General features: G+C 41.6%; 1 protein-coding gene across 3 annotated transcripts in view; it reads left to right on the top strand.

Moving 5' to 3' along the window:
* GPAT3 (glycerol-3-phosphate acyltransferase 3) overlaps positions 1-24,797 on the top strand; it is a 51,513-nt gene that overhangs the window by 7,637 nt on the left and 19,079 nt on the right. For all 3 annotated transcript variants that reach the window (XM_040966584.1, XM_040966583.1, XM_040966585.1), the window contains exon 2: positions 330-396. In XM_040966584.1, coding sequence (XP_040822518.1) covers positions 330-396 — 67 coding nt within the window. The remainder of the gene's footprint in view (positions 1-329; positions 397-24,797) is intronic.

Genomic DNA, 24,797 nt, shown 5'->3' with positions numbered 1-24,797 from the left:
CCTTGCATCAGTTCACTCTTCAGATGTCTGCCGTGCTTTGGGTTTGGCCAGGTTGAAGCCAGGAGGCAAAAACTCTATCTGTGTCTCCCACGTGGGACCCAAGTACTTGGGCTGTTCTGTGCTGGTTTCCCAGGTGCATTGGCAGGAAGCTGGGTCAGAAGCCAAGGCAGCTGGGACTTGATGCATGAGTTGTCACTTACAGCTGAACCCACTGTATCACAGTGCTGGCCTCGGGGCTTTATGTTTAATTTCACTAGTGCATAAGAATGTTTTCAATATTGCCGATTGTGTCTAACCAGTTTAAATGAATCCTTCTTGTTTTTGAACAGTGGGCCACACTACGCATTGAAAAAGGAGCCCCAAAGCAGTCAGTTCTTAAAAATTCGGCTTCTGTGGGTAAGTCTTCCTTTTCATTGTTATTGTTAAAAACATACCGACAGGGTGGTTTGTGTGCTCTACATGAACATGAACCTGAAACACGCAGTGGAAGATAGCCCAAGTCTTTGTGACCCTGCACTTATGTGGGAGTCCGGGAAAGAAGCTCCTGGATCCCGGGTTTACACTGATCCAACTCCGGCCACTGGGGCCACTTGGAAGATGGCTCAAGTGTTTTGGGTCCTGCTACCCACATAGAAGCCCTAGATGGAGTTTCTAGCCCAAGCCCTAGTCTGTGTCTGTCGGAAGTGGACCAGTAGATAGATCTGTTTTTCTCTCTGTGTGTAATTTTGACTTTCAAATAAATAAATGAATCTGAAAACAAAATATCACTAGGTGAGGCTTCCTGTTGCCTGGGTTTATTATTTTTTTTTTAATTTCTCTTTTTTGGAGGGGTGGCTTTTTCAGAGGTAAGGGCATTAGGAATATTTTCACCTATTGATTTTCACTTATATGATTTTTGTCATGGATCTGCCTTTTTCATGATACATCCAAAAAAAAGTGGAGGTGAATAAACACTTAAGTCATAAAAGTTTTATTATTATTTTATTATTATTATTATTATTTTTGCTGGAAAGTCAGATATACAAAGAGGAGGAGAGACAGAGAGAAAGATCCTTCATCCAATGATTCACTCCCCAAGTAGCTGCAGTGCTCCAAAGCCAAGAACCAGGAGTCTCTTCTGAGTCTCCCACACAGGTACAGGCTCCCAAGACCTTGGGCCATTCTCAGCTGTTTCCCAGGTCACAAGCAGGGACCTGGATGGAAAGCGGGGCTGCTGGGACACAAACTGGTGCCCATATGGGATCCCAGCTCATGCAAGGTAAGGACTTTAGATACTAGGTTACTGCGCTGGGCCCATAATGGTTTTAGCTCAGGCTGTTGCCTATCACATGTATCATATCTCATTTGGTTGGCTGCTTTTCCTTTCAGTCTGTGAAACTGGGATTTGAGTGTCACTATGATATTTAAAGCTGACATAGAATCCAGTGATGAAGAGAGCATGGCCACTGTGGGGAGGCAGGCATGCCAGCTTCCCCCAGTGTTAATGCTATAATGGATTGATACGCAGAGGACTCTTAGGCTCTGTTAATCCGACAGCCATGCATGTCCTGAACGCTTGCTCCTGTACTGACTGTGCCTGAGAATCCAGAACTTAGTGCTTGTGACAGTTAGAGATTTGTGATTTAGTTAGCAACTGCTAGCTGTTGTTTCAACCCGGTATTTGGAATCATCAGAGCAGTAGTGTTACAATCCTAGACAGACTGAGAGAGGGTGATGAAACACATGGAGCCTTCGTGTGCTTGGCTGGTGCAATCTTGTGTCTTTGGAGCATCATGTCTGTATGCTGTTGCCAATAGTAGCCCAAGTCTGAGTTGAGCCGATCAAAGGTCAGGCAGAGGTCCCAGGCAGGCCCCAGGGCCACAGCAGTGCCGGTGGGAAGTTGAAATGTTTCTGAATGATACAGAATGATCCTGTTACTCTGTTAAACTCAGAGGGAAAGATTAGCTAAACACGGAGAATAGTAATGTTTATTTTCTGCACAAAAAAATTTCCTTCTGCTCTTTTAGTTGATGAAAGACATTTAAAAAAATGATTTTATTTATTTGAAAGGCAGAGATTCAGATAGGAGCTAGAGAGAGACAGAGATAGGTCTTCCATTCACTGATTCACTTTCCAAATGATCACAATGGGCAGGGCTTGACCAGGCTGATGCCAAGAGCCTCATCTGGGTCTCCCACATGGGTACAGGGGTCCATGGACTTGGGCTGTGTTCTGCTGCTTTCCTAGGCACCTTAGCAGGAAGCTGAACTGAAAGTAGAGCAGCTGGGACTTAAACTGGCACCTGTTTGGAATGCTGATACTGTAGGTTAAATCTTCTTATGGCATTATAAGCCCGGTAAAATACACTTTTTTTTTCTTTTAAAAAAAGATTTATTTGTTTTTATTTAAAAGGAGATGTACCAGGAGAAGGGAAGACAGAGAGGGAAATATCTTCCATCTGCTGGTTCATTCCCCAAATGGTTGCAGCGGCCAGAGCTGAGCCAATCTAAAGCCAGCAATCAGGAGCCAAGAGCCAGGGTCACAAGGCCTTGGGGTCAACCTCTGATGCTTTCTCAGGCATAAGCAGGGAACTGGATGGGGAGTGGAGCAGCCGGGACATGAACCCACACCCATATGGGACCTCGGATTAGTCTGTTTGAGCCATAGTGCCATCCCCAAAATACACTTTTTGAAACACATTTAAAGGTACCCTGCCTGGTTAAATTCCGTCTGATTTCTTTTCTTTTATTGACTAATCCAAATAGAAAACCGAACTTGTAGTATCTTTGTGTTTAAACAGATCCCTTCTGTTTTTTGCTGTATTCTGTTGGTTCTTTCATTAAATACTCAAATTATTGAGGTTCTGTTATGATTATGAGTAAGATCTGTTTAGAAAGCCTTGCTGTTGGAGGGGCTGTTTAGCCTCTTGTTAAAACGCTCACATCCCACTTTGTAGTGCTTGGATTGGGTTCCCAACCCCAGGTCCTGTCTCTAGTTTCTTGACAATGCAAACCCTGGGAGACAGTGGTGGTGGCTTCATAACTGGGTTCCTGCCACAACATGGCCCAATAATTGGGCTCCTGAATAGAGCTGCTGGCTGCTGTCTGTGGCTCCAGCCCATTTCCAATTATTGCAAATTTTGGGGGAATTGACCCAGTGTATAATTGCTTTCTCTATGTTTTTTTCTAAGCCTTCTCTGCCTCTCTCACACACTCACAAAGCCCTGTTATTGCACATTCTGCTTCTACATTTAAGAGTTTTTCCTCATCATTATCATAAAGATGAAGATAAATCATCTTGACCATCTTTCCCCTTCCAGTTAATTGTGCTATAACGAGAATGAAGCATCAGGGGAGAATATAGGCTGGCTCTTCTCCCCTGTCTGTGCTCTTATGAGAAGAGATTTTCCAGAAACACAGCCCGAGAAAGCTAAGACAATAGAGGAAGAACAGTAGTGGCTCATTTACTTCTGTTTCTCTGCAGTCCTTCCTTTCATTCTTCTCTAGAACCCGGCCTGCCTGACATGTTAGCAACACCTGCTATTTTATTACTGTTGTAAATAGCACCAGGGAGCATGTGAGTTTTAAGAGCCAGTAGCCTCATGCTTTAGGCATTTGGCTGCTTTCCAGAAGATGGTTAAGCACAAATCAGTTGGTAAGTTTGATTGAAATTATAATGAATATAATTAATTATATAATTCTAGTGAGTCAGGAAGAATTCCACTTTAATTGCCTTATAATAGTAGCATATTTTGGAATGATCAACAGTCAGATGTTGATAGGCACAAATAAAAACCTGCAGTTGACACGGGGTGTGTCATAAACAGCTGGAGTACATGGAGGCTGTGCCTTCGTCATGTGGCTTTGTTCCCTGGAGAGTGTGGCTAGCTTGGCTCAGTCCTGTTGGCTGGAGGAAGGGCCTGCAGTTCACAAGTCCTCCAGCAGGTACCCTGACAAAGCCTTTGGGCTGTGTGACCTGCTGCTCATTTGGTGCCACACTGTGGTTCTCTAGCTTGTATTTCCTACCCACAATGCCTACCCCTGCACCAGCACAAACACTCCATGATCCTATTCTTCTTCAGAGATAAGTTAGACTGCCCAGCATTTCTTTTTAGTTGCAGATTTATGTATTTATTTGAAAGGTAGCGTTGCAGAGACACGAAGATCTCCTATGCAGTGGTTTGCTCCCACAATGGCTGCTGTGGTTGGGGCTGTGCTAGGCTGCAGCTAGGAATTTGGAACTCCAACTGGGTCTCCCATTTGGGTGGAAAGGGCCCAGGCACTCAGTCCACCTTCCACTGCTTTCCTAGGCTAATTTTCTTTTGGAATTCTCTGAGGCATTTGACCTTGTTGATTTGCTGTATGCAAAAATGTTCTTTATTCTTTTTTTTTTTTTTTTTACATTTCTGTGTTGGAAGAGGCAAAGTTTTTGTGATGAGCCATTCACTGGTTTGGTCCCCAAATGCCAGTGTATGGTAGCAGTTGATTTAAACGAGATTTACTAGTTGTTGTACACCTTTACCCACCCATCTTAGTGGAGTTCTGTAGCAGGCAAGCACTCTTTTTGTTTGAAAGCTATCAGATTAGACATTCCATATTTCTTTGAAAAACAATGTAATGAAAATTTAGTTCATCCATTTTTAGGGGTGGTGGTGTATAATTTGGCAATTACCTGGAAAAGTAGAAGACCTGAAAATTATACCCCATCTTCTCCCCCGCCCCCCATTCAGCTCTTCCTCCCAGACTCAGCATGTGTGTATTAAGTGACATGTTAAAATGAAGACAACCGACATGGCACGGTAGCCTAGTGGCTGGGGTCCTTGCCATGAACACACTTTAATCCCATATTGGTGTCGGTTTGTGTCCCAGCAGCCTCACTTCCCATCCAGCTCCCTGCTTGTGGCCTGGGAAAGCAGTCAGGGACCACCTAAGGCCTTGGGAACCTGCACCCATGTGGGAGACCTGGAGGAGGTTTCTGGCTCCTGGCTTTGGATTGGCTCAGCTCCAGCTGTTAAGGCTGCTTGGGGAGTGAATCAACAGACGAAGATCTTTTTTGTCTCTCCTCCTCTCTGTGTATCTGACTTTCTTATTCCAAAGGAGAGTGATTGTTTCCTAGGAAGTGTGGGGGTTAGGGGGGTGGGATGAGGGGAGAAGTGGAGACTGTATTTATTATTTGTTTACTTTGAAAAAAATACATGAAACCAATATGACAAGGTGTATCATTTTTTTCCTGTTAAATCTTTGTTGTTGTTAACTTTACAGTTTTAAAAACCCAGCCAAATAGAATATTAATAATTATTCTTTTTTTATTTTGTAAGAAGGGAGAGGAAAAAACATAATGCCTGTCTCAGAGGAGTACTTTGGTATTTATCTGCTCCCAAACATCCTCAGCCTGAGCAGTGCCTAGGGCCTCAACATACCAAAGAAAAGAGTTCATAGAGAGGCACGTTACCCCTTAGATCTGGGTTTCTCAAATTCAGGCATTACCCATGGCTGTTACTGGATAATTTCCTGTCTTGTGCATTGTGAGATGTATAGCAGCATCCTTAGCCTCCATCCACTAAATGACAGTAGCATTTGTAACCACCACCAACATATGCAGACACTGTCAGTGTTCCTGGGTACAGACTGTATATCTCCCCCTTCCCTACCCCTCTGCCACTGGGCTGTAAGCCATAACTCTTCATTGCTTCTCACCTTCATTAGTATGGTTAACTTTCATTTTTTTAATATTTAATTTATTTTTAATTTTGAATTTTATGATACAATTCCGTAGAGTCTTGGATTTTCCCCCAAATTCGCACCACCCTGACTAGTTTTCCCCATTTTGTTACAATAATGTGGTCCTTCATAAGGAGTTATAATTTCATCAGTCTTATTTAAGTGTACCTGACATTGTTGGCACAGACAATGTCAGACAGTTCAGCATCCCACTGTCTACACATTTCTAACAGTTTTGTTGGGAGTTCATCTTTGATTTGGAAGTAGTGATGCTGGTTGCATTGTGTCTTCATGTCTGGATATGGTAGTCTCTATTACTCCATCATTATACGTTCCAATTTGCATGATGGTTTCCTTACGTTAGAGAGAATACATGCCGTTTGTCTTTTGGAGATTGACTTATTTCACTGAGCATAATGGTCTCTAGTTGGGACCATCTAGTTGCAAATGGTATAATTTCATTCTTTTTAATGGCTGAGTAATAATCCTTGGAGTAGATATACCACAGTTTCTCTAACCACTCTTCTTTAGATAGGCATCTGGACTGTTTCCATGTCTTTGTAGATTGTGCTGCTGTAAATAAAGGATTACAGATCCCCTTTTCATATGCAGTTTTAATTTCCTTTGGGTATTTCTTAGGAGTGGCAGAGTTGGGTCATATAGCAGGTTTATTTGCAATTTGCTTAGTACATACCATACTGATTTCCATAGAGGTTGTACTAGCCTTCACTCCTTTTTTTTTTTAAGATTTATTTGTTTTTATTGCAAAGTCAGATATACAGAGAGGAGGAGAGACAGAGAGGAAGATCTTTCATCTGATGATCCACTCCCCAAGTGAGCGCAATGGCCAGTGCTGTGCCGATCTGAAGCCAGGAACCAGGAACTTCCTTCCTCCAGGTCTCCCACATGGGTGCAGGGTCCCAAGGCTTTGGGCCATCCTCCACTGCTTTCCCAGGCCACCAGCAGGGAGCTGGATGGGAAGTGGAGCTGCCAGGGTTAGAACTGGCACCCATATGGGATCTTGGCGCGTTGGGATTAATGCTTTGATAAATAGAACTCTGGAAAACTGTGTAGTGCTCCTCCACCCCATAGGTCGAGGGAGGAATTGTCAGTTTGTAGCCTGGAAAAGGGCTCTCTCAGTAGAACCCAACCATACTCATGTCTGATGCCAGACTTCCAGTCTCCAGAGCTGGGTGAAATACATTTCTGTTGTGCTAAACCTCTCACTCGGTGGTACTTAGTTAAATCAGCATGAACTGACTGAGACACTGCTCTAAGCCTTGGGAAGTAAGTGACTTAACATTATGTGCTGACCTGCGATGAGTAAGCATGATGGAGTGGTTCTAACAGGAAGGGAGAAGGTGAAAGGTCAGATGTGATTCAGTGGTATTGCCGTTGCATTGTGAAGTGAGGAGTGGGGGAGAGCAAACCGAGCTCTGAATCCCAAGGTGCCAGGTAGAGGGGTCGTGCAGCACTGTTGTTTTTTAGATCCTTTTTTCAAATTTTTCATATAATGGAAGCAAGGTGGTTGGCATGTCCTGTACCCTATTCCTCTATTTGCAGTGAAATTCTTTTTCTTTTTTTAATGAACTTTCAAACCTAGCTTCACCAGTGATTGCTGGAGATCTGGTTGGTGTTTAACTCTTAGTCCCAAACCCCTCCAGTTTGAAGAAGCGTTTTACAATTCAGAGTTTTAGAGAGTTTTGAAAAAGAGGACAGAGATCCAAAGAGAATAGGATTGCACAGTAGTTTTTTTTTTGCACAGTAGTTCTTGATGCTCTATTCCAGAGTCCATCCCTTTGGAGAACTCGTTGATAGTGTTAGGAGGAGCAAACATCTCCCTAGGTAGGAGCTAAACTGAAAATCCTGTTTGGTGGTTTCAAGAGTGTTCTGCAGGCCAGCTTCCACACTCAACACATCCCTGCTTGCCACTGTGTTCTCCGGACAGTCTTGAACAAAACTTCAAAGCTTCTCAGCTTTGTTTTTATCTTACAATCAGGCACCTGTTAATCAATGTCATTGCCATTGCCAGCCACCATGTTAAACACTGATTCCAGAGTGCAAAATTGTTCATATTAGGGAGACTTTGTTAAACCTTGTTTTACTGGTGAGGAAGCTCAAGTAAGTTGATTGTTATCACATACTAGTCAGATGCTTATCTGGAATCAGAATTTATCTGTTCTGGTTAACATCTGTTAGCACCACATCCTACTTTGTAACCCAAACTTCTGATACTTCCATTTGTGGCTGGGGTGAGAATTGCATGCCTCTGCTGAGTGCTGGCATTGTCACTGTGACATAATAAGAGATGCAGGTTCTATCTCTGCCCTCTTTTCTTTCCTGGCATGTAACTCTCCTGGAATCCTAGAAATGTTGAGCGTTTCTACCAGTGAGATGGCTGGTGGCTGGGGACTCCTGAAGAAACTGTGGGATTCAACCCCAGAGTCAGCTTAGCGGATAAGGGGCTGAACTTTTGACCCTGCCTTACTTAGGGAGAGAGGCTAAGGGGTGACTTCACCTGGGTTATGATCTTCTTTTTTTGATATTTACATATTTTTTTGGTTTTATTGGAGATGCAAATCTACAGGGGGAAGGAGAGAAGGAGAGACAGAGAGAGGAGAGACAAAGACCTTCCCTCTACTGGCTCACTCCCCAAGTGGTTGCAACGGCTGGAGCTGAGCCAATTCAAAGCCAGGAGCTAGGAGTTTCTTCTGGGTCTCCTGTGTGGGTACAGGTTCCCAAGGCCTTGGGTTGTCCTCTACTGGTTTCCCAGGCCACAAGCAGGGAGCCGGGAGGGAAGTAGGCTGCTGGGAGATGAACCAGTGCCATATGGGTTCCCAGTGCATGCAAAGCAAGGACTTAGGCTCCCACACCAGGCCTAAATATAAGTAAATTTTTAAAAACAAGCAAAACAACAAACAAACAGAAACCAACAAAAAATCAAAGTTCTTTTCTTCCCTCCCTTTTTTTTTTCATTGATAATGCCTTGCTGTGTTGGTTGTAATATAGTCTCTGTAAAAATTTTGTGTCTGTTCACTCTTTTTAATCTTGTAAAGATTTTTTAAAGTTTTATTTGAAAAGAAATTTATTCATTTACGGAGAGAGGGATATAGAGTCTTCCAACTGCTGGTTCGCTGCCCAGTGGCCCCACTGACTGTTAGGTGCAGGGACCCCAGTACTTGGGCTATCATTCTCTGTTGCTTTGCTAGACTCATTTACAGGGAGCTGGATTGGAAGTGAACAGCCAGGATTCAACCCGATCTTCATATGGGACTTCCACGTGAGATTCAGTTGCTGTGGGCAATGCCTTTACCTGCTACGTCACAGCACCATTCCCTCTGTTTACTTTTTTGATCGTGCCAAGTCTCTGCTTGTAGCACTGGCTTTTATAGGCAGAGAAAATGGAAGAGGTCTTCATCCTCTCCATCAGGTCTTTACTCCTGCCTGCAGGTGACAACAGCTGTTCATTTCTCCCTTGCCTTCCCCCTGCCTCATGCCCAAGGCTCTTGGGAGTTCATGAAGTTTCCCAACAAATAAGAAGCGATGGCAGAGCAGGTGCTGAAGCATGTTTGGTACACAGAAGCCAGGGGACAAAAGGAGATCTTTTTCTGAGAGAGGACGTTCTTGGGCTCAGGGAAAGGAGGGAGCCCTTTGAACTTGTGCTTCCACAGAGGCCCTTTGTTGAGTTGGGGTAGGAAGAAACCAGTGAAGACTGGAGGTTTTGGCAGTGGACAGAACCCTGAGGCAAGGCCCTTCCTCTGTGCGGCAACCTCAGGAATATGTAATGGGAGCTCTGCCCATTACCTCCTTTCTCCCCTCTCCAGGTCCTGTGCCTGGGCTTCCTACTTTTCTTCCTCAAGGCACTATTTCCCTCAAAGCTTGGATTGGTTAGAAAAGAGCTTTGATTGCCTGGACATCGCAGTTTCCTGAAGATTCTTTGGGGAGCCAGGGGACCTGTATGTCTCCAGTGAATTTTTGGAGGACAGCTGGTGAGTTTGAGCCGGAAGAAAGAGCAGGCTGAGGGTTGCTTTTCACTCTTTGGGGTTTTGGAACAGCTTTGTCTTGTCTCTGAGCTTTGGGGTGGGTGCTGGAAAGCCTGCATGTGCTTATCTTCATTGGGAAATGGGAGTGAATAAATGTGGCCCTTTGATGTATCTAAGTGCATGGAAAATGTAATGTATGCAGAGGATAGCAACTTGGAGCAATGTGGACTGCTGGCCTTGACAAAAAGGCAACGTGTTTTGGAGGCAGGGCATATACCTAGCAGAGGTCATCTGTGTTACCAGAGAGCGTAGCACTCTGTGTGCGCTGTGAGGGTGTCCTTTTCCAGCTAGGGCCATCCTCTGGAGTTAAGCATTGTAAAAACTGATACTCATTTCTAGAGATGATACCTTTAGAAAAAAATAAGAAGGGTAGATCTTTGACCTAATGCATGAGATGTTAGGATGCCTGCATCCCACATTGGATTGTCTAGATTCTTTTCCTGTCTTTGGGAATTCCTGTTTCCTGCTCATGGGCAACCTGGGAGGCAGCAGTAATGGCTGCAATGTCCGTGCCACTCATGTGGAGGGCTTAGATTGAGTTCTGCTCAGGCCGGTTGTGGCCCTGATGGGCATTTGGGTAGCAAGCTAGGGGACAGGAACTCACTCTGTCTCTGAGCCTCTTAAATAATTTTAAATCATAAAAATAAAATTAAATGTTAAGACTTGGCATAGAGTGTAGACTTTGGCCATATGTAATTAATGACATTCACCCTGACAGTAGAATAGGTAATGCCAAGTCCTTGCCGGCAGTAAGCACATGTTCCCTCTCCTCAGGCCTGTGATGCTTTTTGTTTATTAGGTTGGTATCTATCCGTACATCATTCATATCTCTTCCTCTTCCTGCCTCTGCAGTGACGTTGCCATAAATCTGCTCCAACAAGTTCACAGCTTCATTTCCATTGCCTGACATGTCCAAATCAGTGAGTGTACTTGTCTGTATGTGGGCCAACCCACATGCTCCCTGTACAAGCAGACATCAAGTATGTGACGTAGGCAGGCCTTGCCAGCTTCCAGTGTATGACAGTGTGCAGCCTGTGGTGTCAGCAGCAGTCTATACAGCAAGCATGTGGCCAGATTTGCTGAGTCACAGGGCGGTATGTGTATCAGGGTATGTGCAAGAGAAGAGCATTTTGTCATCAATTCAGATTTGGAAAAAAAAAATGGAAGATCCTGCTGATTTTTCTCTTTATTTGGGGGGTTAGTTAAAGCATTGCCTGGCCACTCCACCCTTTCCTGCACAGGACAAGCTGCCTATTGTGCTCCTCAACCTACACCTGATTTAATCTTAGAAGAAACTGAGAAGGGATTTTACAGGATAGGACAATCCCTGCATTGTACAATAAATGGAATTGGTGGTTCATAGGCTCCAGGAAAACAAGAAAGGGTGGAGTTCTGCCAATAAAAAAAAGTCTGGAATGATTTTAGGAAAATGGACATCAGGTGGAAGAAAATGTAAGCAGGGCTCACACTGGCACAGCAAGTGAAGCTGCTACCTGTAATGTTGGAATCCTTGTCCCTGTCTTCTTCTAATCCCGCTTCCCATAATGCTCCTGGGAAAGCAGTAGAAGAGAGCCTAAGTGCTTGGATCCCTTCATCCGTGTGGGAGACCAGCTGGAGTCCATGGCTCCTGGCTGCAGTCTGGTCCAACCCTGGTTGTTGTGGCTATTTGGGAAGTGCACCAGCATATAGAAGATCTCTCTCTCTTCTCTCTCTGTCTTGCTCTGCCTTCCCCCACTCCCCTACTGTCACTCTGTCTTTCAAATAAGTAAGTAAATCTTCAAAAAAGGTAAGAGAAAGCGAGCAAAGGCAGGAGTGTAGTAACGTTGGAAAGAGCAGATATCTGATAACTGGTGTAGTTTGCTTGGAGCTGGGATACCTGAACAGGTGTTTAGAGGCAAAGAGTTGAGGTTGGACAGTTAGCTTTATGTCAAATCCTAAAAGGTCTTAGGCTGAGAAACTAACTCCTTGGATGAAAGGATCCCATAGTTCTGAGAGGACAAGTCTGAAAGATTCAGGGAAGGGAGTTAAGCAGGAAGAAGGTGGAGAAAGTGGCAAAAGGAAACCATTCTGGAATTCAGGGAGGGTCGTACCCTCCCAGTCCATTGGGGTTGGTAGAGTGGTGGAGTGTCCCAGCAGCCACAGGAAGGTACGTGCCTTGGGGGGAAGTTCAGACAATAGATGCACATTTGGCAGTTCTTTATAGGTGAGGACATTTTAATTGAACTCATATTGGGAGAATGGTGAATACATCATAGAAAAGGATCAGGAAGCGGTCAGTGAACTAGATAAGGGTCAGCTAGAAAAAATACTTGAGAATGAAGAGAGAGAAATATGTATATATATTCTCTTTCTTCATTCTTTGGTTCACTGATTACTCTTTGGGGCTGTATTTTTCTCCCCAAAGTAATGAAAGTTGTCCATCAACTTTTTTTCAGAAGTAAAAACATCAAGTATCTCATCTCTAAAGGATGTTTTCATGCAGACATGAGGTGGGGGATTATTTGGAACTTCTAAGGCTAATTCAGAAATTAACTTTTTTTTTTAACATAAATATTAGATTGACCTGATTTGGAAAGTATGACGATTTAGAATGAATAGTGCTTTGAGGCAGTGCTTTGTGCTTACAGAAGACTTCTGCTCTGTTTCTTGGTTCGCTTTCATGCTAGTACAAACATGTGGTTGCAATGCTGGCATTGAGTATTTTCTTGCCTAGGTAATGGCAAACATGTTGTACAATAAACACTTAGGCTGTATTTTACACTTAGACCCTGGAGACCTTTCCACTTTACTACTTAGAAAGTTTTTTATTTTAAAAATAGCTGTAAGAAATTTGATTGTATGAATACAAATGGTTCTTTTAGCCTGTAGTTGCATACCGTTTGATGCTAAAAATAATGCCACCATAAATATCTGTAGAATCTACATTTCCACAAACAGGGTTGCTCTGTGAAAGAGCATTTGTGATTTTTGATTGACATTGTCAATTGTCCTTCCTAATGCTTGTCTTACCACTAGGAGTAGACAGATGTGGGCAGTTGTGACCCCACAGCTTCCCCAGGAGTGCAATATATGTCAGACTCTTGGATTTGTGGTAGTCTGATAGGTGAGGGGTGCAAACGCACTTGTCTTAATTTGTATTGCTTGTGTAAAATGTGTGATTTGGTACACAGCTCTGTGTTTATGAACAGTGTATTCATTTTTCTGAGAACAATCATGTCTTTTTCCTCTTATACTGCTCTGTGGTCCTTTCTTCTACCATAAGAATTAGCTTTAGTCTGTATTGCCTTGCCCTGGGCAGATGCTTTTCATTTCTGTGTAGTTCAATTTATCAATATTTTACTTTCATAGCTTTTGAATTTTGAATCTTTCTCTCTTTGCCAAGTTTTTTTTAGTGACTTATTTATTTTTATTGGAAAGGCAGATATACAGAGAGGAGGAGAGAGACAGGAAGACCTTCCATCCAATGGTTCACTCCCCAAGCAGCTGCAATGGCTGGAGCTGAGCCAATCCTAAGCCAGGAGCCTCTTCCGGGTCTCCCACATGGGGTCAGGGTCCCTCTTGGACTGCTTCCCAGGCCACAAGCAGGGAGCTGGGTGGGAAGCAGGGCTGCCAGGACACAAATCAGCGCCTATATGGGATCCTGGCACATGCAAGGCAAGGACTTTTACCACTAGATTACTGCACCAGGTCCTGAAATTTAAATTTTACAGAGAGAAGGAGAGACAGAGAAAGATGATTTATCCACACTTTACTTCTCAAATGACTGCAATGGCCAGAGCCAAGCTGATCATAAGTCAGGAGCCAGGAACCTCCTCTCTCACATGAGTACAGAGTCCCAAGGCTTTGGGCCATCCTCCACTGCTTCCCCAGTCCATAAGTGGGGAGTTGGATGAGAAGTGGAGCAGTTGGAACACGAGCCAGTGCTTAAATGGGATCCCAGTGCTTACAAGGAGAAAATTAGCCAATTGAGCCATCATGCTGGCCCCTTATTTTATTATTTTAAATTAAAGGAAAGTGTTGGTTTTTTATGCTCCCCAAGGGTGTCTCTGATGATGAGTATTTATTTTTTTTCCTTAGGCATATTATGATGAATTATGTTAATAGCTTTTTAAATATTCTAATCATTTTTCTATTCGTTGAGTAAATACTTAAACATTGTCTGAATCCTCCAATGATGCTGAAAATTGTCATAATCAGAGTTGTTAATTTTGCAATTGGTATTTAAATTTGAGGTTAGTGTGTTACCTTCTTTCTTCCTTTTTCCATTCCTACATAGCTCAAATGTTGGTAAAATTCTCTCTCTCTCTAAGTCTAGTGTTCTTTGCTTTGTCTGCAGTGGATATGATGTGTTTAGTTCTCCAGAACATTATTTCATGCATGCACATGGCTCTCTTTGGAGTGTTCATCACTTTATAGTGTTAATTAAATTTTGCTGTTCTTTAGTAGAGAGTTATCCATTTGGCCAGGGATTTAGAAATTAATTTGCGTAGATCTTTATGTAGAGTTGTTTGATATGTTTTTTATTTATGGCTTTTCTAGTTTATAAATTTCTAGAGGAAATTTATTTGTTACTTGAAAGCCAGAGTTACAGTGAGAGATAGTGTGTAAAACAAAATGATTCTTCATCCACTGGTTCACTCCCCAAATGGTTGCAATGGCCAGGAATGAGGCAGCCCAAAGCCAGGAGCCAGGAACCTCATCTGGATTTCCCATGTGGAGGCAGGGCCCCAAGCATTTGGGCCATCTTCTGCTTTTCCCAGACTGTTAGCAGAGAACTGGGTTGGAAGTGAAGTGTCCCAGACACAAACTCATCTCCACGTGGGCTGTTGGCATCTCAGGTGGCAGCCTTGACCCACCGTGCCACGTGCCAGAGCATCCTTTGTAAGTTTGTATTTTATATTATATGTAGATTTTACCCCTGCTATTTTATTTCCCTAGATTTTTCTAAGTAGTGGAGTATGTAAGTGTTTAAAGGGAACATTTCCCTTTTTCATGTGAAAAAAAAAATTTGATTGATTCTCTTATGCTGAGTGAAGTGACTTGGAGGAAGGTCAGTAGTTTCATAACTTTTAGCCGCTTCTAAAAAATGGGTAATCCTGATTGAGTCATCATGATTGAGCAGTGCTTGGGGGAACCATGAGAAATGCACTTACTTTAGCTTGTTTCCTGTGTATGAAAGGTCATGATACTTAAAGTGGTTCTCTCCTCGACCTCTTCTCTTTATGGGCTTACCATATTGCATGTCACAATCCTGTTCTTCTAAGCCAACATTGGAGTTGCATGAGACCTGTGAACATTTTATCTATTTTTTTGGATAGTGTATTTTTTTTTTACTAGAAGAGATTTATTTTGGTGATGCGGATATATCTCAGATGCTTCTTTTGGAAATACACATGAAGAATCATCAGTCTACATTCACAATTCACTTAAATCAGAGTTTTATCCTGTTTAAGCACTTTACATATCACAGTCTTCCAAAATATCAGCAATTTTCAAAACATTTAAATCTATACCAAAGACAAGAATTTGCTATACTGAAAAGTATTCAAATGAATGTGAACCTTAAGCCATGAGAGTAATTCCAGAAGATTCAAATTTGGAGGTGTAACAGCACTAAAACATTGTAGTCTCCCAAATCAGTTATATGGAAGAACATACATTTACTTTTTTTTTATATAAAAAATGAAATCTATATTATCATTAAAAAAGAGATTTACTTATTTATTTTTTATCAGAAAGGCAGATGTATAGAGAGAAAATCCAGAGAGACCTCCCATCCACTGATTGATTCCCCAAGTGGTCACATAGATAGTGTATTTTTAATACATTACACTTACTGCCTTTTTGTATTTAAAATATTTTTAAAATTTATATAAAGTGAACAAATTTTACATAGTTCACAACAGTTTTAGGAGCATAGCAATACCTCCCTCCTGCCCATATTCTCCACCCACCCTTCTTCCTTCCTTTGTTTTAATTTCCATAATATGAAAGTGTTACGTAGTGAATTACCTAACCAGAAACAACCTCTCTGACTGGTGCTTTGCTAATGTGATTATGAAATATATAAAATATTAATAATAGGTGAAACTAAGTGGATAGATTCCTTGATTATTTCTCCTAAAAATCATCTTAATTTGAAGGCTGTTTTCTCTAAACCCTGGCTAGGAGACTACGTGGTTCATGAAGGCATAACAGGCAGAAGGTTTGAGAGTCTACCAACACTACCAAAATCAATTAAGGGTGATTATTCCTGGTAAACCTTGATTAATCTGGAACAAGTGTCTGAACTTGTTAAGGATACTGTGGGAACACCTGTGCATCGACATTGCAGAGCTATAAATTGGTGAAGCAGCTCGCCCAGGCAATGGAGACTTGGCTGAACTGAGAGCTGACTTGGTGGACCGTAATCTAAGGGCTGGGTGTTTTATGCTGGACTTATTTTTGGAAGGCCTCACCAAGAGGAGATCTTGCATATTCCAGAGTGGGAAAGATCGCTGCCTTGTTAAGACAAGCCAAGGGTGAACTTGAGTTAGTTTTCTGGGGAAGATGATCAAATGTAAGTGGGTTTGTGGCCAGTGCATATCCAGATAATGGTTAATAGGGGGCCAAGTGACAGGTATTCTGAGTCAGATCAAATTCCTTTTCTTCCCTCAAAGATAGGAGGAATGCTAGGAAGACTTGCAATCAGGACTTTGTTGAATCAGGGAGTGCTAGAGGTGAAGTGGCGCTGATGGGAATGAGCTGATGTGTCTGGGGTTTGTCCAGAGGACAAGTGTTGGAAACAGTGACATAGAACTTGGGATATTAAGATATGAGGAAGTATTTGGACTAGGAGGCACAGACTTGGTTTCAAATCCTGGTTCAGTTCCTTATTCTCTGTGGCCCTGGGACAGCGATTCAATTCTTCCAAGCCCTAATTTCCACATGTGTAAAATGAGGATGATACTTAATACATCTGGTATTGTGAGGATTACAGGTGCATGTGTCAAGAGCTTAGCATAGAGCTTGGCACCAGGTGATATTCAGCAAGGTCAGTTACCCTCTAATTTAGGAAGAAAGATTTTGAAGTCTTAATGAAAGGGTAGATGTGGTTGGCCCAAGTAGTTGTGTACTCTTAGCAGAAGGGGATGAATTTCACTTGTTTTGTGGGCCCTCCAAGTCTTGGTAGTTTTGGTTTTTAAAATTTTAGTTATTCTTGTGTTTATGTAGTCGAATCCCAGTATCAGTTTTAGAATAACACCTTATTTTTCTTTTCAATATAAAGTCACATTATATTGAAAAATTAGACATGAAATTTAAGTAGACAATTAAAAATGAGTCATTTGAAATACAACTTGTCTGAAAAGGCCCAATGTTTTGATGCAGATCTATCTATCTATTTTTATAATTTCTAACTATTTGTGTACAAAATATATATCTTTCCATTTACATAAATATGTAAAGATTTATTTATTTATAAGAGACAGACAGAAAGAGAGGTCTTTTTTCTGCTGATCAGACCCCAGTGACCACACACGTTGGGACTGAGCCAGCTCTAACCAGGAGTTCAGGACTCAGCTCTGGGTTTTCTATTTCAGAAGCAAGGACCCAGGTGTTTGGGCCATCTGCTGCTGCTTCCCCAGGAGGGTAAACAATTTGATCAGAAGTGGAACAACCAGGACTTGAACCAGCACTCTGTGGGGATACAACTCCCTAACCTACTGCACCACAGTGCTGGCACCCCATTCAGATGTATTTTTTAAAATGTAGTTAGCATTTCATCATTAGGGTAGGCCCTGGCATTTGTTTTTGAAAATCTTCCTGGCATCTCAGGTGTGCAGCCACACTGGAGCACCGCTGAGTTCAGCCTCCTCTGCTCGTTTCCGTTTCTCTTCAGTGTCTGCTCTGGTCCTCACTCTGTTGCCATTTATTGTCCGAGCAAATGAGTGGGTGAATAAGAAAATTGATTTCTGGCAAAGTTGAATTTTCCAGTGAGCTTCTTGCATGCATTTTTAAAATGTAATATTAATTTATTTAAAGTACAGTACAATTAATCTTATAACCATTATTCCAGTTCAGTAGTCATCAATAATTTGCTACATTTTCCTTATCTTTTTTCTCTTTTTTTTAGGTTTTCCTTTGTGGTAGCATTTTTAATCAAAAAATTAATTGCACAAATGACTTGAGTGAGCTGCAAAAGAAAGTTAGAAAATACATAAAGTGGGTCTGGCACAATAGCCTAGCGGCTGAAGTCCTCTTAGAACACACAGGATCCCATATGTGTTCTGGTTCTAATCCTGGCAGCCCTGCTTCCCATCTAGCTCCCTGCTTGTGGCCTGGGAAAGCAGTCCAGCATGGCCCAAATTATTGGGACCCTGTATCCATGTGAGAGACCCAGAAGAGGCTCCAGGCTCCTGGCTTTGGATTGGCTCAGCCCCAGCCATTGCGGCTGCTTGGGGAGTGAACCATTGGATAGAAGATCTTCCTCTTTCTCCTCCTCTCTGTATATCTGATTTTCCAATAGAAATAAATAAATCTTTTTTTTTAAAAGGAAAGTACATGAAATGATTAGGAATAATTTAATCTTATCTAATGTATGCTTTTAAAATAATATTTAGAAAGTAATTTCAGATGTCCATGTCCTTTTTGTCTTCATGTACTTTAGTATGTATTTCAAAAAATAGATTTCTTTTCTTTGCATAGTTATTATATCATACTTATTATTATACTTAATAGTACTAAAGTAAGCTTTTTAGAAAGAGTATTGGGGGGAAGTGTTGATAATAAGAAACATAAATGTATTACTATGAAATAAGCGAGATCAAATTGCTGAAGTCCTAGAAACTTTGTACAGCTTTATTTAGAGCTTAGCCTTATGGTATGATAGTCAAATTATTATTATTATTATTTAAAGATTTATTTATTTGGAAGGCAGGTTTACAGAGAAGGAGGAACAGAGAAAGAGACCGAGTCGGATCTTCAGTCCACTGGTACACTGCCCAAAGGACCACAAGAGCTTGGTCTGGGCCTGGCTATGCAAGAGGAATTTATTTGGATACCCCACATGGGCAGAGGGGCCCTAGCATTTGGTCCATCCTCTGTTGCATTCCCAGGAGCATTATCAGGGAGCTGGATCGGAAGTGAATTGAACTGTGAATTAACCTGTGTCCATATGGGATGCTGGCCCTACTGGCAGCTGGTTTACTTGCTGCATCACAGTGCTGGCCCTCTAGCTGAATTACTGTGAAAGGGGACAGAAGGTTGATTAGAAACCCATGTGCTTGGTGTAAGTAACGTGTTCCTAAGTGTTGCGAGTAAGGAATAAGAGAAGAACTGGAAGGAGATTGGTGGTAGGTGTCAGGGATCTGTCCTGGTGGCAGAAGGCCCTTCCCAGCCTTGAACTGTGTCCAAGTGATTGCTTTAGCATACCTTTCTCTTGGCATGAATGTTTCCTCTTCTTTAATTTCAGCCTGTGCAGAAATTCTGACATCCAGGTGGTTATTGTTACTACTTCACTTTGGACTCTGATCAGGCCAGCCACATTGTGGGCCAGGATGAAAGTTTGAGTCAGTAGGGAAAGGTCCTGGCCTGGTGTCCTTGCCATGTATGTGAATCTCGGGGTAACTTCTCAGGCCAGTAAAGGAATTATGACCAATAGCTGGTGCTGGGACAGCTAGCATCCTTCCTGCCTATTTGTTTAATAATTGGAGAGGGGAATAGAAATGTAATGTTCATGGACCAGAGTAGCATTAGGAACATACAAATTTACTTCCTTGACTAGCCAGGAGACCAGAACTCCATCCATGTCTCCCGTGTGGATGCAGGAGCCCAAGTAGTTGGTTCATCTGCTGCTGCCTTCCCAGGAATGTTAGCAGGGAGCTGGAGCTCCAGTAGAGGAGCTGGGATTTGAATGGTGCTCAGTTATTGAGTGTTGTTGTTAGCAAGCAGTGGCTTAATGTGCTGCACTGACATCTGACCGTATGGTTTTTTAAAATTAATTAATTAATTAATTATTATTGGAAAGGCAGATATACAGAGAGGAGAGACAGAGAGGGAGATCTTCTGTCCAATGGGTTCACTCCCCAAGTGACTGCAATGGCTGGAGCTGAGCCAATCCTAAGCCAGGAGCTCTAATGGGTCTCCCATGCAAGTGCAGGGTCCCAAGGCTTTTGGCCATCCTTGAATGCTTTCCCAGGCCACAAGCAGGGAGCTGGAGGGGAAGCAGGGCTTCTGGGATATGAACTGGTGCTCCTATGGGATCCTGACGCATGCAAGGCGAGAGCTCTAACCACTATGCTATCATGCTGGGCTCGACCATATGCTTTTGAATTAAGTGTGTGATTGGGTAAAGCTTTGGTAAAATGGACTTATGCAAGCAAGATTTCTCTAAGACAGTGTGTTCCAAATACTGAGCTTCTGGCTTCTGGAGAAGAGACTTTGGTGGGTTAGGGGTTGCCTGGTGTATTTAAGCTACTGAGTGCTTTTTTGTCTATAGTGGACTCCTATTAAGTTTTTTCCTCGCTTTCATCTCCCCAGCCCTCCCTCTCTTCCTTCTCTCCCTGCTTTTTCTTTTTCTTAATCTCTTTCTCTTCCTTCCCATTTTTTTTTTTTTAAGTTTTAATTTACCTAATTACAAAGCAGAGAGAGCTCTGAACAGCTAGTTCATTTTCCAGTTGCCCATGATGGTTGGGACTGGGCTAGAGCAAGAAGTGGGAACTTGGTCCAGGCCTCCCACATGAATAGCAGGAACCCAGGTGCTGGGATTAGCACTTGCGGCCCAGGATCTGCCCTTGTAGGAGAGTGGAGTCAGCAGCTGGAGAGGTGGACTCAGACCATATGATAACAGCTGTGGGCGTCCTTCCGAGGCCTGTTCCCACCCTGGTCTCCTTAATTGCGTAGAATGCTTGCTTTATAGTTTGTGGACTTTAAAACTGTGATTTATAAACAGGCGGTTATTCCGAGAGTTCACTCAATTAATTTAGAGTTCATTATGCTTGTAATGGCTTTAACTTCTGTCTCCATTGCCACAGGCCTCTTCTTTCTGGTAATTGATGTGCAAGTGACTTGCCTAAGGCACAGGGGCACAGGGCAACTTGTGCAATTTATCCCTTGCATGAGATGGAAAGATAATTTTAATTTTATTTCATTCAAGTGTTGGCTTGGCCAAAGCATTTGGTGGAAGGACAAAGTTCAAATGTTGATGATTTGTTTTCAATTTGTGATATGAAAGGAGAGACCCCTCTGCTCCTGTTATCTGGGGGTATCAGATTAAAAACCTGTGGGTTACTCGGACAGATTATTGTTAATTTATTAAAACTAACTGGGCTTTCTATTGGTGTTAAAATGATTACGATCATTTTATCTGTGCTTGTTAATCTGATAAGTGTTTCTATCTGTGTACTGAAGTGTTTTAGTCTTTTCAAGAACATTTTTGTTTTGGTGCCAAGAGAAATACTAATCTTTTAATCTGTAATTTTGATACTTGATCCATAGTGAGTGTTCCTTATATTTTAATTAATTGAGTACTTTTTTCCAGACAGTAATTCAGACCCCCAGTAGACAGTACATCACAGGGAGGAAGCCACGTTATATTTTCAACTGTTTTTCTTTGAATGTTTGCTTTTATAGTAGGACCCATTTTTCACACTTTGTGTATTAGTAGGGGAGAGCTTTTAGCTGGTATCTGCTCTTCTGGAATACAGATCTTTATCTTAGGCACAACTGAGTTCTCCAAAGTATAAGTACTTACCATGTAACTTACTAAAGAAAATATATAGGAAGCATGGGCCTGGCACAGTGGCGCAAGTGGTTAAGGTCCTCACCTTGCACGCCCGGGATCCCATGTGGGCGCCGGTTCTATCCCGGCAGCCCCGCTTCCCTTCCAGCTCCCTGCCTGTGGCTCGGGAAAGCAGTGGAGGATGGCCCAAAGCTTTGGGACCCTGCCCCCATGTGGGAGACCCGGAAGAGGCTCCTGGCTTTGGATCGGCATAGCATCGGCCGTTGCGCTCACTTGGGGAGTGAATCATTGGACGGAAGATCTTCCTCTCTGTATATCCGCCTTTCCAATAAAAATAAATAAATAAATAAATCTTTAAAAAAAAAGAAAATATATAGGAAACAATGGAATCCCCTGAGTATCCCTTTCTGATCCCATTAAATTGCCACCCCGTGAAACTACTGTACGGATGTTGCTACTTATTTTTTGGCATGATTTCATACTTCTGCATAGATAGGTCTTCAATATGTGTGATTTATTGTTTTATATTGTTCCAATCTATAGAAGTCTTATCTTTCACATATCATTCTTTGTTTTTGTTCGTTCCAATGCCTGAGAATCATTTAAGGGAATATAGTTAATGTGTTTTAACCTTATGTAGTAATGTCTTTTAACCTTGGGTAATGTCTTTTAACTCTGGGTAGTTGAGAGAGAGAGAGAGTGTGTGTGTGTGAAGTATATGTTGGGTGTAAGTTTCCCTTTATGTTGCCTCTCTTTAATGGACCTTTGGTTTCTACTACTTCCTTATCGCAGTCAATGCATCAAAGTGTTCTTGTGTTATGTATAATACATTAATATATTATGATGATTCTGTGCATGAATTTTATGAGTTTTGCTAGAAGATAATGAAAAAGATTTTCTCTTTGAGGAAATGTCAAGCAATCAATGTGAAAGTAATGAAAGAATGAGAAAATACCATTTTCAGAGATTCATGCTGTCAAGAATTATTGAGATAAGAATTATTATTTAGTTGACATAACTATCTGAGTATCCATAGTTTGAAATTCTAAATATCCAATGGCAGTATATATTTATTTACATATCTTTCATTTATGGTTACCTATTGATTACAGATGCTTACTAATCCTAAAGAGAAAATGGGGAAAATTTAAGTCATTAAAGTTGCACACCTCTGATTATGGGCCTCATTGATTTGCTTCACCGTTATTCTGTTTCCTGATCTGAGGCAGAGAGAAGCATTTCCTCTGCAGTGTTAGTGCCCAAAGTATAGACCTGCATCTAAGATAAGCTCAAAGGAAGAACGAGAGATACTTCACAAAATAAATAGCTTGTACTTAAAAGAAAAATCAATCTTTTGAATGACAAAGGAAGGCTGAATTACCTAACTTTATATATCGAGACAAACATGACTGGATTGCTTGTGGACCAGAAAAAAAATTTTTTATGAAGCATATTACTGGCACAGTTGTCAAATTTGACTAAGAACTTTAGATGAAATATTTGTGTAGCATTCATGTCAACCTCCTTGATTGATTTTGACAGTTGTCCTGCGATTAACTGAAACTCCACGTCCTAAGGAAATGGTACACTGTGATATCCAGGGTTGGGGCATCCTGTCTAACACATTTTGAGTGGTCCAGAAAATACATATTTTTATATGTAAAAAATAGAACGGTAAAACAAGGTGGTACAAAGCAGGCATTTATTAAATCGGGGTGAGCTGATCTATTTTTATAACTTTCCTATAGTAGATTTGAAGTGTGTGTATTTTTAAAAATAAAGATCTCCTCGAGTTATACCTGGGAATAGAGTTGTTAGGCCTCATGGCCTCTAAACCTGTGAGTTTCCTAGACAGTGCCAGACTGTTTTGCAGCATGGCTGTACTGGTTGTATTAATTGTACCGGCGTGCATTTCTCTTGTTAGTGGCGGGCTGAACAGCTTTTTTCACTCAGTTGTTAGTGTTTACTCTGTCATGAACTGCTTGCTGTACTTGTGGCTTTTTTTTTTCTCACTGATTTCTCTGACTTTTTCTGATTAATCATTTAGGTGTACTGCAGTTACTCATGCGTTTTGAAAGATGCTTGAACAAAATAGAAAATGGTGTTTGATCTTTTGAGTTACACAGAGTCCACTAGGTCAAAGTGTAGAGAAAATATTGCACATCAGGTGTGCGGGGTGAGGGGACAGCTGCCTGCTCTTTAGGGATCTCTCTTGGCTCCGTTCAATACTATGATGCAATCTGAGCTTGTGTTCCTCACCCTGGCCCTTCTGAAAGGTTATTTTTAGAGCAACTGCTCACTGTCACTGGCGTATTTTGTTCAGAGATTAATGGGATAACGTGTTCTTCCTTGCCTTCTAGACTTAAAAATTAAAAAAAAAAACAAACAACATGTTGCTACATAGTGAAACTCTTGCACTGCTAACTTTTGGCCAGCACTTGGCTTGAGTAACTTGCTCAGTGGTACTGGTGTCTTTAGGCAAGGGGCTAAATCAGTAGGGATACTCTCTTGGTTCATCCACTGATACTAATGAAACTTTTCAGAGTGAAGAAAGTTTAACAGAATTTCACTTCTTGTTCGTAGCCCTCTTTCCAGTCTCCCCCTGTTGCTTGTGCTGCTGTTGCTTTGCAAAACTAAAAAGCTGGAGGCTTACAGGACTTTCTGCTTATGCAGATGGCTGGTTCTCCAGGCGTAGAGGAGTCAGCTCTCTCTGCTTTTTTCATTAATTTCCTAGTTGCTAGGAAAGTGAAGAAATGAAACGGGACTTTCAGTGAACTTCATATTTTAATGTTTACCTTCAAAAGAAAAGATTTTTTTTTCTTTGTAGCCTTATGTAGGCAAGTAAATCCCTTGTAAATCATCGTGTATATGTGTGTGTGTATATATAAATGTATGTATATATATATATATGATGTGGTATATATATATCTACTCTTTGACAACTTTGTCACTTAGAGTTGGTAATAAGAACTGGGTGTCAATGGTCATTTTACAATTTATAAAAATCTGTACTGCTTTAAAAATTTTTGATTTTTTGATGAAAAAATATATATATCTGTGTAGGAAGAGAACCCTAGTTCCATTGTTCAGAGAAAACCAAAACACCTATTGTTTTCCCTGGAAGGTTTTCATGTGTCTGTGTGTTTCATAAAGTTAACCGACAGTTTCAGTCTTTTGTATCAGAGCCTGTATTGATGGGCACATTTGACATTATCTGGATCAGTTATAATGAATATTATAGTGAACACAGTTTAATTATTTTCCTAGAATTGGAATTATTGATCATCAGAAAAAATCTATTTTTAGTCTTTTCATGCCAGACTGATTCTGACAAGA

Source organism: Ochotona curzoniae, unplaced genomic scaffold (genome assembly GCF_017591425.1).
Source record: "Ochotona curzoniae isolate NIBS_2020 unplaced genomic scaffold, NIBS_Ocur_1.0 scaffold_4506, whole genome shotgun sequence".
Lineage (NCBI taxonomy): Eukaryota > Metazoa > Chordata > Mammalia > Lagomorpha > Ochotonidae > Ochotona > Ochotona curzoniae.
The sequence above is the reverse complement of the archived record's forward strand: the minus strand, read 5'-3'. Positions and strand labels throughout refer to the sequence as shown.